General features: G+C 37.2%; 1 protein-coding gene across 2 annotated transcripts in view; it reads right to left on the minus strand.

Annotated features, from left to right (window-relative positions):
* Positions 1-2,045, minus strand: part of Rock1 (Rho associated coiled-coil containing protein kinase 1) — a 151,777-nt gene extending 149,732 nt beyond the window's left edge. For both annotated transcript variants that reach the window (XM_046438524.2, XM_046438523.2), the window contains exon 1: positions 1,872-2,045. In XM_046438524.2, coding sequence (XP_046294480.1) covers positions 1,872-1,964 — 93 coding nt within the window. In that variant the 5' untranslated portion in view covers positions 1,965-2,045. The remainder of the gene's footprint in view (positions 1-1,871) is intronic.
* Between the last annotated feature and the right edge of the window lie 13,752 nt (positions 2,046-15,797).

Raw genomic sequence — 15,797 nt, forward strand, 5'->3', positions numbered from 1 at the left:
CATACTTTGGTTCTCTCAACTCACAGTAATTTCTTCCCTTCAATTACTAAGAATGGATAGATAGATATTCTAAACAATCACTTGCAATTGATCACTTTTTTGTGTGTGTGGTGCCAGGGATTGAACCCATGGCCTTGTGCATGCGAGGCAAGCACTCCACCAATTGAGCTATAGCCCCAGACCCTGATCACATATTTTCTTAACTGTGAAGCCTTTTGCTTTGTTTCTGTGTATATGTGTGGAATTAATTCTTGTTTTCTTAAACAGATTGGACTCTCAAAGAAAGCACTTGACTTTTATTTCCTTGTATCTTTCACATCTCAAAATACCTCTGAGGTTTCCACCAAATGAAGGTCTTAACAAGAGAATAGAAGACAATTAATGAGGGGAAAACAAAACAAAACAAAAATCCACAAATTCCTTCTTGTAACCCACTTCACAGAATAAGGAGATCAAAAAGCAAAACAAGGCTAGGGATGTAGCTCACTGGTAGAGTCCTTGCCTACCATGTGCAAAGTCCTGGGTGTGATCCCCAGCACAGCAAAAAGCAAACCAAAATCTAAGATACAGAGAAATTTGATAAATATTAAAAGACCAATTAGATATAGAACACATTAAAGATGTGTTCTAATTCCTTGCATTCCTCTCATTCAATAAAATGTTTTAACTTTATTAAGCAATAATCTTCTCTACTATTTCTCAATCTGAAGAACTTCCATAATGTGGGCAAAACATTACAAACACATTACCCACAATACTCTTATTTCATAGTCAAGGATGCTTAGAGTAATTTTGAAAGCTTTGAGGAGAAAACTTACAGACTGAAACCACACACAAGTATTCAGTGTAACTGAAATTATGTTAATTTTAAACAATCTACAAAATTTTCCTGATTCAAAATGAGATTTTTAAATGATATTTCTCTGAATGGCATTATTCTATTCCCTTAATCCCCAAACTGTGCCTATCTAACATTAATTCTCTGAAGACACTAAAATTATTTTCATATACACGCCCTGAAATTTTAGTTTTGAAATTATTATGTTTTGTTTGGTCTAACATCATATTACATATACTATAATACTATAATATAATTTTTATTTAAAAAACTATTAAAAAAGTAAAAAGAAATTCACAAAAGAGTTTACAACTATTGGGAATGAAACTTCCATTATTTACAGGTAATTGTATATGCTAATATAGGATTTCGGCTTCTCATAAGAAGTTTTTTAGAATGTTTTAAAAGTTGACAGTGTTACATACAACACCATCAGGGGAAAAAAAAAAAGCAGTTATAACATTTGTAAGGTATTTTTCCAATCAACAATGTTGTAAAAGACGCTAACACTGAAAACTTCCTGCAGACTCAAGACGCCTATGACATTTCAACTCAAAAATCACTTCCTCATATCCATTCTTGATTGTCACTTCCAAGTCTACACACTAAATCCCTAGCACATCTAAATCTCTGAATGGAACAGGAGTCTTTCCAACATGACTGTCAAACCGATCGGGAAGATTCATACTTACTAAGATCGCCATTCAAAAAACTATATACGTAGTGGCAGTAAGTGACGTGATAACCTGATATAAGGCTTGCAGCAGCAGGAACTAATGTGTCCTTTGTGAAGAACTGGGCCAGAACTAAAAGTTCAGAGAGCGCTGAGCAAAGAGCCAGTCGCAGAGTAAAAAGGGCCACACCATGTGGTTTTAGTGGTACTCCAAAAATTCCTTGGAAAACAGAAAATCTGGCGTTTTTCACGATGATTATGCATACCTGAGACTCTTGCAGTTAACCAGAATGAAAACAAGAGTGAGGCAAAACAAGCGGGACCCCAGACAAGCAAAAGGGAACGAAAGGTGCCACTCACCAACAAACAATCCGAATTCACTTCCGACTTGGGATCCCGTAGCAGGTTGTCGATTTTTTCAAACCGAGTCTCAAAACTGTCCCCAGTCGACATGTTGCTGCTCCTGTGACAATACCCTCGTACCAGCACTAGCAGCGGAAAGCAATTTCAACCAACTTCCTCCGCCGTGGGTTCGCAGCCGCGGGCAGAAGGAGCCGGAACCTCAGGGTCACCAGGTGTGCCCGGTTCCCCCTCCTCCCCCTCACTGAGGGGACCTTGGTTCTCCACACCCCGGGCTGGGGGCGACAGCGACCCACAGCCGCCCGGACGCCCAAAGTCGCATCCCACCCGGCAGCCCCTCACGACAGCCGACAGCGCCGTCGCCAGCAGCCTCGTCGCTCCGGCCAGGCGCTTCAGCCTAGCGGGCCCCGGCTGCCTTCGCCATGGAGGAGCCCCCGTCCCGGGATGGGCAGGAGGAGGGAGAGCGAGAGCAGCAGGGTGGAGACTCCCTCGGGGCAGCCGGGGAGGGAGAAGAGGAAAGGCGAAAGCAAAGGGCGGGCGAGGAGCTGTGCCAGCTGCAGCCGCCGCTCGGGCCACCGGCCGGGCCCGCTCCGCTCTGAGGCGCTGTAGGCGGTCTAGCCCCGCATCCCCGGCTCTACTCAGCCCGGCCCGACACTCCGATCCGTTTCGACCAAAAACGGGTCCCCGTGAGACAGGCTCACTCTCTCATTTTGTCCGGTTGCTGCCGCGGTGTCCGGCGGGTCAGGGCGAGGTCCGTGCCCAATGGAGACTTAGGAGAGGACAAGCTGAAGAAGCCGCGGTGAAGAAGACGATAGTTGGGTCCCGGCGGCTGCTGATGGGGGAGCTTCTGGGAGGGGCTGCGGTCCCGGCTGGGAAAAGGGCGAGTCGCGGCGGCGAATGCCTGGGGGGTGGGGCGAGGGGGGCCGAGAGGGACTAATATGTCCGCCTTCCTGTTCAAACAAACGGAGACCGCCGACGCAGACTGCGCATGCGGGGCGCGGACGTTCGGAAGGGGAACCAGCCGGTCCCGCGCGCGCGCGCACGCTGGCTCCTCTCAAGGCGGGGCCGGGCCGGGTCTCGCCGGGCTAGGCGGGGCGGAAGGCGGGGTGCGCCCCGGGCTTCAGCCGGCGGGAGGGCGGGGACCGCTGGCGGCGGGGAGGAGCGGGCCACTGCCGCGCCCGGGCCGGCCCTAGGGAGCCATGGAAGGCTACGGAGCAGCTAAGGAGGTCCGGGCCGAGACCTTTCCCTGCTTCTGTTCGCCGACCTGGCAGCTTCCCCAGCTCGGCTTCCTGTGTGCTGCAGCGGGTCGGTAGAACTCAGACTGGAAAGAAAGGGTGCTGGTTACCCTTCTTATCCTTATCATGGCGATGAGGTTCTGTGGAGAGGGCAGGATGCCTTTTCGTCGGTAGGTACCAGCATCTTATTTGAGCACCAGTGGAGTTTGGTTGTCACTGGTGACTCCATCGTCCGTCCCCCGTGAGCCCCGCCGACTTCAGTCTGTGAACAATGCATTGGGACAATTACGAAGCACTCGGAGCTTCCCAAGACGAGCCAGCGTTGTGTTTCTGGAGCCTTTAGGCTTTGACTCCAAAAGATGGACTCAATAGAAGTGAAGTTCAATTAAATTTAAATAGAGAAAATAATCCCGGGGGGGGGGGGGGGGGGGGGCGGAATCATTCTTGAATTGTTCACATTAGTTCTGTCACGTCGATAACCCCACTGTAGTTCTCTCCTGGGTGTGTAATGCTGCTCTTTTAACTTCAAAACATTTAGCGAAATTTAGAATGGTGATTTTATCAGAGCTAATGTGGCACCTGAAAATAATGGGCATTTCCTCCTTGAGTTGCTTCATTGACTGTGGTGTGCGACGGTGAAAGACTGGTTACTCAACCTGCTGACAGTATTCTTTCCTGCTGTCAGCAGGAAACCAACCTTCATTTGTTTCTAATCAATCTTTGTTTTTGCTCATAGGTGAAATTAAAGACTGCTAGAAATAGAGAACTTGGAAGTTTTACCCTACGCCGGAAAATGCTATAGATGAACCAAATGTTTTCTTATAATAAAAGCATTGTACAGCATCTGAATAGTTCACCGACCTCATGATGGGAGTCAGAGGTTAGGAAAATAACAGTGTTTGAAACATGTTTATTTCTATCGTAATTTTATTAGATATGAGAAATATTTAGATATAAGGGCTTCTTGCATAAATCAAGAAGCAAGTCTTCAGAAAAATCATAGAAAAGAAGAAAACTAGAGACAAACTTCAGGTATTTCATTAAAATGCTTTCACAATGACTTTTCTTGGCCCTAGTATTTTAAGTCAGTCATGTGAAATAGATTTATTTTTAAGCAAAGGGCTTAAAATAAATCTGGCATTTACCCTAAAATAAATTTCCTAAACCCTGCTTGTCCTTTATTTTATTACCATTTTTAGGTATTCATAGGAATTTTGTTGTTTCTCAAATTGAACATTCTGTTGCTTTCCATTTGGTCACACATGAAAAAGTGCAGGTAGCTAAAACAGTACATAAGTGGTACTTATAAAGGTAAGCAGATGGCAAAGCTACTAAAAATGTATGTGAAGCCTACATTAACCTATGAGGCTATTGTGATGTTTGTAACACACTGCCCCTTGTTTTTTACTATTAGATGGACTCTGTATCAAGTTTGGGTTTTTTTGTTTGTTTTTGTGTTTTGAGCTAGAGTCTTCTTGTTACTAGGCTGGTCTTCACTTGCTGGGCTCAAGCCATCCTCTCTTCTCAGCCTCCCCAGTAACTATACTATGGACACACACCACCACACTTGGCTAAATTTAGTTTTAAATAAAAAGTCTCCCCCATAATAGGATGGTATCATCTGACATTAAATTCCTTTCCATTTAAAAAAATCTATTGTTTAATTGTGACTAATCTCCTTAAAAGAATTGTAGATATTTGAGATCACCCTTAAAGTATGTTAAAACTCCTAAAGTACAATTGCAAAATACTGATGCCATGTACAAATATTCTTCATTGCTTTCAGTGTACGAACATTTTTAGAATATAGTATTAAACAAAATTTTCCTTTAAGGAGCAAGAGTAGTAGTAGATGGTATTATATTATTACTATATAAGAATCTTACATTGTAAGCTGGGAATGTAGGTCAGTAGTAGAGTGCTTGCCTAGCATGTGTGAGGCCCTAGGTTCAATCTCCAGCACCACACACATGCCAAAAAGAATATAGTATCAAACATAACTTTCCCTTATGAGGCAAGAGTAATAAATATGGTATTATGCTAATTCATTAAATGTAATATTATAGTACTGAATGTTTACCATGTCTAGATACTATCCATATACTTCATACATAGTATCTCATTAAAATTTAAAAAAAGCTCTAGTATGATTGGACCTTTGCGACAGATGGGAAAATTGGGGTACAGAGAGCCTGGAACAGAGAATCCAACTGCAGGATCCCTATTCAAAACTACTGATGTTAACACTATCCTACTCTAATACAGGAACATGTACTTGTATTATTTTGTATTAGCACAGTTTAAATGATTCCTTGTAAGGGGGGGAATTCCAGAATTTGCAATGTGGTCAATATGATTGTAGTCCCTAGAAAAAGATGTAAAATGTTTTTAGCAAGTTCAGAGTAAAGAGGCCTTGACAGCCAGGCAGAATGGTGTATGTCTGTAATCCCAGCTACTCAGCTACGTACAGGAGGATTGTAAGTTTGAGACCAGCCTGGATAACTTAACAAGATTGCCTTACAGTGAAAAAAAAAAAAAAACATAAAGAACAGGAGATGGGGTTCATTAGTAGAGTACCCCTAGTTCAACCCCCAGCACAACATATGCAACACACAAAAGGCCTTGACAATGTTCAGTAACACTGGATTGACTAGAGATTTAAACACTGGATCCAAGAACCAGGGGCAGACCTTAGTGGAATTTTCGTGACTTGCAGCCAAATAAGAATAAAGGCACTTAATGCTTGCTTTAGTAGCATTATACAACTAAAACTGAAATGATCAGAAAAGATTACCATGGCTATGATGGTAAGATGAAAGGCAAATTCATGAAATGTTCTATATTTTGCACTGTCCATAAGATTGTTTGACAACCCCCCCCAAAAAAAAGACAATAAATTTTCATAAAATTAACAGCTATAATTTGAGACTGTTCTTTAGTCTGAAGTTCTCTTTACTTTTTTTGAAATAAACATAATTTTTCTTTAAGGAGCATGAGTAATAGCAGATGGTACATTTTTTTTCTTTCTGTTTCTCTCTGTGTGTATGTATACCAGGGATTGAACCCGGGGCCTCATACATACTAAGCATGCAGTCTACCACTCTACCTCCTCAACCCTTGGTACATTTTTTTAATAGTTGCCAGGTTTAAAATTGCATAGATGGGCTGGGGATATAACTTATTGGTAGATCCCTTGTCCAGCATGTGCAAGGGCCTAAGTTGAATCCCTAGTACTGAAAAAAATATTTTACCAAGTTGGCAACTCTATGCAAATGTATAGATTAAATTACTTATATTTTAGTTTTTCTGGACTTTTGAATTCAGAAACCTGGAATGTGTAGTTTAGATAAGACTCATGCTAGAACCTAATGAAGACACTACAGTGCTGAAAGAATCTGTGACATATTTGGGAGAGATCATAGAAAAATTAGAAAGATTTAGATGTATACTTCCACATAATAAAAGACAATTAAGTTGAGCATTCCTTTGCTTTTGGTTATTTGGTAGGAAATAAACTTGGTTTAATGTTTATGGAATTTCTTTCATAAATGCTGATGTGGGAGCTAGCCTCCAAAGATGGCCCCCAATGGACCATGTCTTGATATTCACACCCGGGTGGAGTTCCCTCCCACGCTAAATCTGGACAGAGACCCTATGACCTCCTTTAACCAGTAGAATGCAGCATAAATGGCTCTATGCCAGTATGAGACCTAATCTTTGAGAGTGTCTGGCAACTAACAGTTTTGTGCTGTGGGAAATCAAGCTAAACTGAGATCACCATGGTATGAAAAAACCCAAACTAACTGCGTAAAGAGATCACAGGAAGGACAGTTGAGGAATCCAGCAGACCTTTAGAACAGAGACCCTAGACTTATGGCCCATTCCGGCAGCCCCCAGCCTTTGATGGCACATGGAATAAGAGGCAAACTAATCCCTACAAGTACTGCCTACACAGAAGAATCATGAACAATAATAAAATTATTATTGCTTTGAGCTAAGTTTTGGGGTAGTTTCTCAGCAATAGAAAACAAAACAGTTGGATTTCAGAAAAAAATCAAGTGAATATGAAGAGAGAGATATATTGGGGAACAGTTTATACTTTTTTATATACCCATTATTAAAGGGTATTGTTAAGGGAATGACAGATTAACTCACGTTAATATCTTTAGTTCAACAGACCCTCTGTGCAAAAGAATTGTAAAAGCTTTTTAAATAAATTAGGGAATGCATCCAGATTTTTAAAATAATTATGAAATTATATTCCCATAAAAGACTTTCTTTTTGTTGGTGGTGGTACTAGAATTGAACCTAGAGGTGCTCTACCACTGATCTATATCCTAGACCCTTTTTATTTTATTTTGAGATAGGGCCTTGCTAAACTGCCCAGTCTGGTCTCAAACTTTTTGATCCTCCTGTCTCAGCCTCCAGAGTCAGTGGAATTCCAGGTGTGTGCCACCATGCCCAGCTAGTGTATAAACATTTCTGTGCTGTTTCACAAACACTTAAAAAATGCAGGTATTTCCTATAAATTGCAAATCAATTGTTATTCAGTGCCACAAATTGCATGTTATTCCAAAAATGCATACCACAAATGTGTTAGGAATGTGATGTGGCTAAGTTCCTATAGAAACTTTAACTAACATTTCCAAGAAAATATGATACTTATTGTGATTAATATAACTTCCCAAAGGTCATTAAAAGTTTTTTAATGTAGAACAATTTTACTTGATTCTGAACAACTCTGCTCAACCAAAAGTTGTGAGAATTTAGGTTCAATTCTGTTTCAAGAGGTTGGTTTTATATGATTATTATTTACCCAAAAGCATTTTATTTGTATATGTTTTCTAGGTCTAAGAAGTAAATCAGGAAGAATATGTTCTTTTTCTGAAGAGTATTTCATTTGAGCTTAGCCAAGCTTGTTTCTTTCCACAGAATATTCAGTCTTGGGAGTAAATTCACTTTGACATTTTTAGATCTATTACAGGCAGAGTTGGGGATGCGGCCATCTACAGCAAAGGAAAGTGTAGGGCACGCTAGGAGCACAGAGCACCCTTAAGGCTTCTCCTGACTCACCCTGGAATGTCTTCCTCCAACATCTGTTTTTTATTTCTTAGAAGCTGCTATTCCATTCAACTGCAAAAATACTTGTAGTGACCCTAGAAATAGAATGGAGAAATAGAGAGAAACAGATTTCTGTAAAACAATTACTTCTCTGCTTATGCCATTGCCATCTTGAGAACTCTACTGCTACCACGATCCAAAGTCCAAACATGCAAATGACTGATATTACTATTTATTCCAAGAATAGGAACTGTTATATTTGTAGAGCCCCTGAGAAGGTACTTGTGGGAGGAAAGCCCATGTAAAGGAGATAATAATAAATACACGGAGCTGGTTACATACCCTTCTCACTTTTTACAACAGCCGCCTATCCAGATTTTTTTTCCTCCTATCATGTCACTGAGTTCCAAGGCCAAGTGTGCATTCTGACCACTGCTTTTTAGATTTTTACAGCTTCCTCTTTAGAGTCCTTCAAATGGTAAATTGCCTTTTTTGGCAATGACAGGCTCTTCACCCAATATTTACTTCCCTTTTTTATTTGCTATAATTTTTATCATTCATCTCAACTTTAAACTTCCATACCAAACACTTGGGAATAGGAAAAATACTTGTTGCTAATATTACATCATTTTTCCCTTTCTGTCGTCATTCAAACACCTCCTGAAATATAACATCCTCCCTAAAATCTTTATAATTGGAATGGAGGCACTGATTCCTCATGCCTGCCCATCAATTATACATATTACCCATATAGATTTTATATGTTATTTCTTAATAACTATGATACTTTATGCACTTTACCCCTTTTTTATTTGTGTATAAACACTGGTTGAATTTGTACGTTGTATTTATGTTTTCTTCTTTGTTGCTTCATACATTCCCTAGGGCATAGGCTAGGACTTTAAAAGCAATAATCATGTTTTTCTTTTCATTATAAAAATAGTACATGCTTATTTTTAAAATTTTGGAAAATATGGAAAAGTAAGCAGAGACTAAAAACCACCCATATTCCCACAACCCAATTCCAATCACTGTAGATGTTTTGGTGGTTTTCTTTTAATATTTTTTTTCCTTTCTGCAAACATGTGTTTGTTTTACATGGTATTTCTCTACATATGTGTATGTGTGTGGTGCATATGAGTTCCTTGTATACTTTATTCAGCTTAAATAGTCTTATATTTACCTAAATGTAACTTTTAATACCTGTGTAATATTCCATTCCAGAAATTTAGCATAGTTTCTTTAACCATTACTTTGTTCATCTATAAATTGTGCTACTATATAAAGGTGTTTTTTTCTTAATTTAGAATTATTTCCTTAGAGGTGATTCTCAGAAGTGTATCAAAACAGTTTAACACTTTTAATGTCTGTGTGGCTTTTATCATTCTCTCCCCAGCACTGATGTATCATTATTATACCTGAGCTCATTGTATAAATTTTCATATGCTTGATTATGAGGTGGAATGTTTTTTCCATGTTTGTTGACTAGTTGTTTTTCATTTTCTATGCATTAATTTGCTTATGTTTTGTTCCTACTTATCAATTGGTTCTTAAATTTTTTCTTATTGATTTGTATGAATATATATGAATATATGATACTAACCTTTGTTTTTCTAATTGCAAATTTTTACCAACTTTTTCATATTTTTAAAATTTTGAATGTACTTTTAAAAGAATTCCCATGTGGATGTGTAACCGATGTGATTCTGCAATCTGTATTTGGGGTAAAATTGGGAGTTCATAACCAACTGGAATCTAATGTATGAAATATGATATGTCAAGAGCTTTATAATGTTTTGAACAACCAATAAAAAAAATTAAAAAAAAATAAAAAAATAAAAAAAAAAAATAAAAGAATTCCCCTTTTAAATTCTGTCAAATCTGTAACTTTTAAATGACATTTCTTTTGATATTTTTATGTTTAGACAGTCCTCCCGTCTTTGGAAATTTTGATATGTATTTACTTCTATTTTCTTTTGTCCCCCTATGGTCCTGCCAAGAATAAGTTTTCCATATATTGTTTTTAATTTGAATTGGAATGTATTTTAATATTATTGAATATGGTGAGAATCTAACTGAACCGTTTCAAATGCTAAATAATTCTGTTGACTCCATTTATTAAACATCAGCCCTTTTCTTATTATGTTCTCTTCATTATCATACATAAATTGTTACACATAATGGTATTTGTTTCTGAACTGTTCTATTTACACACACACACAGAGAGAGAGAGAGACATGTATTTCTTAAGAACAGAGCTGTATTCTAAGAAATGCATTGTTAAGCATTTTCATCTTTGTGCAACCATAAAACAGTGAGTACATATCACTATGTACTTCACAACACAGTATTATATAATCTAAACCCCAGCCCTGTTCAATATGATCTAATGGGACCATCATCACATATAGGGTTAGTCATTAACCAAAACTAGTCCTCCTCTATTACTTTTATTTTTAAAAAACTTCAGTTTTTACTCATTCTTTCCTTTTTAAAAAATTCTTGCCAAGCATGATGGTGCATGCCTGTAATCCCATAACTCAGAAGGCTGAGGCAGGAGGATAGCAAGTTTGAGGCCAGTCTCAGCAAATTAGCAAGGACCTAAGCAACTTAGTAAGACCTTGTCTAAAAATAGAAAATTTAAAAAGGCTGGAGATGTAACTCAGTGGTAAAGTGTCCCTGGGATCAACCCCCAGTACCAAAAACTAAAATTAAAAAATTCTTGACTAGGAATATAGCTCAGTGGAAGAAGAGCACTTGCCTAGCATGCTCAAGGCCCTAAGTTCAACCCTAGTCCCTCAAAAAAATTCTTCTTAATTATTTTTCTTTCTATATTTTGCTACAAACCTTATACTTATATTCCTTTTCCCTCTGTAATGATTTGGATTTTGGAATAAAGAATTCTTGTTTTTCAATGTGCTAATAATTACCTTGAAACATAAGCAGTGTTGAATATTACATGTATATAATCATACATTTAAAAATGAAACGTTTGATAGCTTTCTATTACAATGAGAAACTAATGTTTACTCCCATCAACTTTATCTTTCTCTCTTCTTATTTTAAAAGGTTAGGATCTTTCAAGTTTTACAATGTTACTTCAGATTTATAACAAAATTATGAATAATATTTAGATTTATTTTCATATAGCTTCTGTTTTTGCTTCCTGTCTTTGTAGAGAATCTGTTTTCTCAAGTTTTAATTTTGACTCATTTTGAATGGTCTGGAGTAAAACTTTATTTCCTTGAAAACTTTTATATCCTGTTTTCTTTCCATCTCACTCTGTTTTCATCACATTTTGGCTGCTCTCTCTTTTTAATAGCTTGTTTGTTCTTCACAGGCACAGGTTTTTTATTATTTTAATTTTTTATTTATTCACAGAGTTTTTAAGGTTATAACATATATAATAACATAAATCTTAAGTGTACAACTCAAGGGATTTATAAATATGTGTATACTGTGTGGACACTATCCAAATCAAGAAATAGAATGCTTCTGGCACTCCCAAACAATTTTTCATTCCTCTTTCTCATAACCCACTTGGCCTCCAAAGATAATTAATATTTGGATTTTTATCACCATATATTGCTTCTGTCTCCTTCTGAACTTTATGGAAATGGAATCATGTAGTATGTACATCTTTGTGAATTACTTTTTTTGGTATTTATAGTGGAATTTTTTGCATTTTTGTTGTGGTAAATATACCTAACAAAAGAGGCTGGAGTTTAACTCAGTGGTAGAGCACTTGCCTACCATGTGTGAGGCACTGGGTTCAATTCTCAGCACCACATATAATAAATAAAATGAAGGTACATCTACAACTAAAAAACTACATGTATGTGTGTGTGTGTGTGTGTATGCATATATGTATACACACACACATATATATGTAGTTTTTTAGTTTATATATATATACACACACATACACACATATATGTATATATATGTATATATATATATATATATATACATATATATATATATAAAAATTTACTATTTTAATCATTTTAAGTGTATGGTCCAGAGGCCTTAGATACATGTACATTATTGTAAAACCATCACTACCACTCATCTTCAGAACTTTTCCATCTTCCCATACTAAACTCGGTACCCATTAAATAATAATTCCCCATTTCTACTTTCCTTCAACACCTGGAAACCGTTATTCTATTTTCTGTCTATGAATTTAACTATTTTAAAGTCATATAATTGACTATTTTACTCTTATAAGTGTAATCATACAGTATTTGTCCTTTTATGTCTCACTCATTCCACTTAGTATGTATTCAGGTTTCATCCATGTACAGGAAATTCATTCCTATTCAAGACTGAATAATATTCCATTGTATTATATACTACATTTTACCCACTAGATGAACATATAGGTGTGTGTGTGTGTGTGTGTGTGTGTATGCCCGCGCGCGCGTTTCTGGGAATTGGACCCAGGGCCTCAAACATGCAAGAAAAATGCTCTACCGCTACAGCCTCAGGCTAATTTTTTTTTTAACTTTTCTAAAATTTCTTCCTATTCTGCAGGAAAATCAGTATTAGACAAAGTCTTTTTTCCAAGTTCTTAAATTCCTTGTCTTATACTGCTGATATTTTTTTCCATAGACCTCATTTCCCTGCCCTTCCCCCATTATCCCAACTTTGAATCAGAAGGAAAATATCTTAAGTCCAGAGATTGAAAACAGATGATACAGTTTTGATATTTATTTTCTTCACCATCTAAGATACTAATGGACTGTTCCTCTCTAATGTTCTGTGATTTGATATGCAGAGTCTCTAGTCTAGTGTTTATCACTTAACAGGAAAAATTTTGTGTAATTCCCTTGAAATGAAATAGAATTATTTCCTGATTCTCTATTTGAAAGAGGATGTATAACCTAGAGAATTTAGCTGTCTTTATAATTTAATGATATTGAGTGATGAATGAAAACTCCTCCGGATTCCTCTACCTTTACCTCACATGAAATTCTTTACCTTTGAGAAAACTACTATAATCCCAAGAACTGCATTCTCTATCCTAGCTTTATTATACACTGGGAATTGTTGAAACTGATTTAGTTCAAAAGGGCTATTAATGACACTCTGACCATTCAGATATCTCTTTGCACACAATGAAGGCCATGGCTACTAGCTTTTCATTAATAAAGCTCTGTGTTCCCAAAGTCTGGACAGACAGTAAGGGAAATTGAGAAAAGTTATGATGAAGTTTTTTCTTTTTTAAAAATTATATATATATATATATATATATATATATATTTTTTTTTTTAATTATAGGTGAACACATATCTTTATTTTACTTTTATGTGGTGCTGAGAACCAAACCCAGTGCCTCATATGTGCTAAGCGAGCACTGTACCTCTGAGCCACAATCCCAGCCCTGAGGAAGTTCTTTGTACCTCTTTACCAGCTGTGTTTTCTGTCAAAAGAAGCTTTATGCATCAGATATCACTTCTGCTTCTTAATTGGGAACTAAATAGAAAGTTTAGTGATGGGAATACTTCCACAAATCTCTGTATGTTTCATTTGTATTCATTATTTCAGAGATCATTGTGCATTTTCTTTTCTTTCTTTTTTGTATTACTTCATGAATATTTATTGGAAATTGGGGAAGAGCTATTAGATGCTGTTATTAGCCTGCTACCATCCTAAAAATTGTGAGTCCAAGATTGTTTAACTTACTTAGTATAACCTGTGTGTTAGAAGATACCCAAGGAAGCATGTCTTTCCACCCCTAGCTTGAAACTTAAATTCAAGTATTAAAACAATTTGTCATGTTACATGTTTGGTATTCTTATGAGCCTCTTAAAAAAGGTAAACATGGGCTGGGGCTGTAGCTCAGTAGTAGAGCGCTTGTCTTGCACGTGTGAGGCACTGAGTTTGATCCTCAGCGCCACATAAAAATAAATATAATGTATCCATCTGCAACTAATTTTTTTTTAAAAAAAGGCAAGCATTCTCCAAAAGGATAAAATAAGTCAGTATCATCTTGGTTTGATAACTATATCATCAAGCAAAGCTGGTTTACATTGGAAGTGTAGCCATGAAACACAAAAACCTATGACATCTAATGTTGAATTTTGCAATATTGAGACCAGCCCATTGAGTGGGGGAGCAAAAATAGCTTTACTGCTCTAAACCTTTCCTCATTCCCAGGCAATCCCTGAAGAACAATTGTTACCTCCTATGCAGCTACATCACAAGTATCAAAGGATACAAATCAGAAAGCACCACTACACATTGCTACTGCTAATCAATCCCAGGTTCTTGACTGTAAACTTGTGACTTTTGTGAGTTATTTTGTTTACCAATACAAATTTTAGTTGTTATAACATTTTACAACAGAGTCAATAAGAAAAACATAAAAGTGATCTGCTCTAACGGAAGCAGGGTCTGGTACCGGCAAGTTTTTGGCACTGAAGATGTTCCATTGAATCCATAGAACTCTGAATACCATAATTTCTAAACCAATATTCTAGACATCATTGTTCAGAGATACCCACTGAAGACAAGTATAGGAAAAGGCATCAAGATATCTCAACATAACTGGAATGCTTGAGTTCTGACTTTGTCTGTTATTTTAAGAACACTTAATTAGTATTTTCTATACTTAGCATTCTTACCCCCTTCTTGTCCCAGGCAACTACTGAGGGAGGTCCATTGGACTGTGTGATCTTTAAGACCTCACTCTTCCATGATATCAATTTTACATATCTATGAAAATATTATTAACGTTTTTTTTTCTTACGTTACATATCAGAATCGTGACTTCCAATTCTGACCAGGATGGAATGCAGTACTATGGCCTATCTTCCTGCTAATTACAACAAAACTCTGGACAAAATACATATTTAAAAAGTTACTTCAGGACTCTTAAAAGTGAATAAAACAGGGGCTGGGATTGTGGCTCAGTGGTTGAACACTTGCCTAGCACATGTGATGCCCTGAGTTCTATCCTCAGCACCTCATAAAGATTTAAAATAAATAAAATAAAGATATTGTGTTCAACTAAAATATTTTTTAAAAAGTGAATAAAACAGGTGAATTGTGGATTGGAGTCAAAACTTAAATAGCACATATAAGAATAAGTTTTCCAAGTTTTTCCTCTTTTCTCCCATGGCTTTTACCCCCAAAAGAGAAAAAATCAGTATGTCAAAGAGACATCTATATTCCTTGTTTATTGCTGCACTGTTCCCAATAGCCAAAGAATGGAACAACTGAAGTGTCTACCAACTGATGAATGGATAAAGAAAATGTGATACATATAGACAATGGAATGCCATTCAATCTTAAAAATGAGTGAATTTCTGTCATTTGTGGCAATGTGGATGGAACTGGAGATCATTATGTTAAGTGAAGTGAGTCAGGCTCAAAAAGACAAGCATTTCATAATTTTGCTTACATGTAGAATCTAAAAAATATTGATCTCGTAGAAGTCAATAGTACAATGGTTATTACCAGAGCCTAGGTAGAATAAGAGGGAGGAAGAAATTAGAAAAAGTTGATCAACTGGGTACTAAGTTATAACTAGATAGGAGTAAGAAGTACTGATGTGCTATTGTACACTAGGGTGACAATAGATAACAATAATAATCTATATACTTCAAAAAGCTAGAGGAAAATA

Source organism: Marmota monax, unplaced genomic scaffold (assembly GCF_021218885.2).
Source record: "Marmota monax isolate L192 unplaced genomic scaffold, Marmota_monax_Labrador192_F-V1.1 WCK01_AAM20220418_F8-fsc00232, whole genome shotgun sequence".
Taxonomy (NCBI): Eukaryota; Metazoa; Chordata; class Mammalia; order Rodentia; family Sciuridae; genus Marmota; species Marmota monax.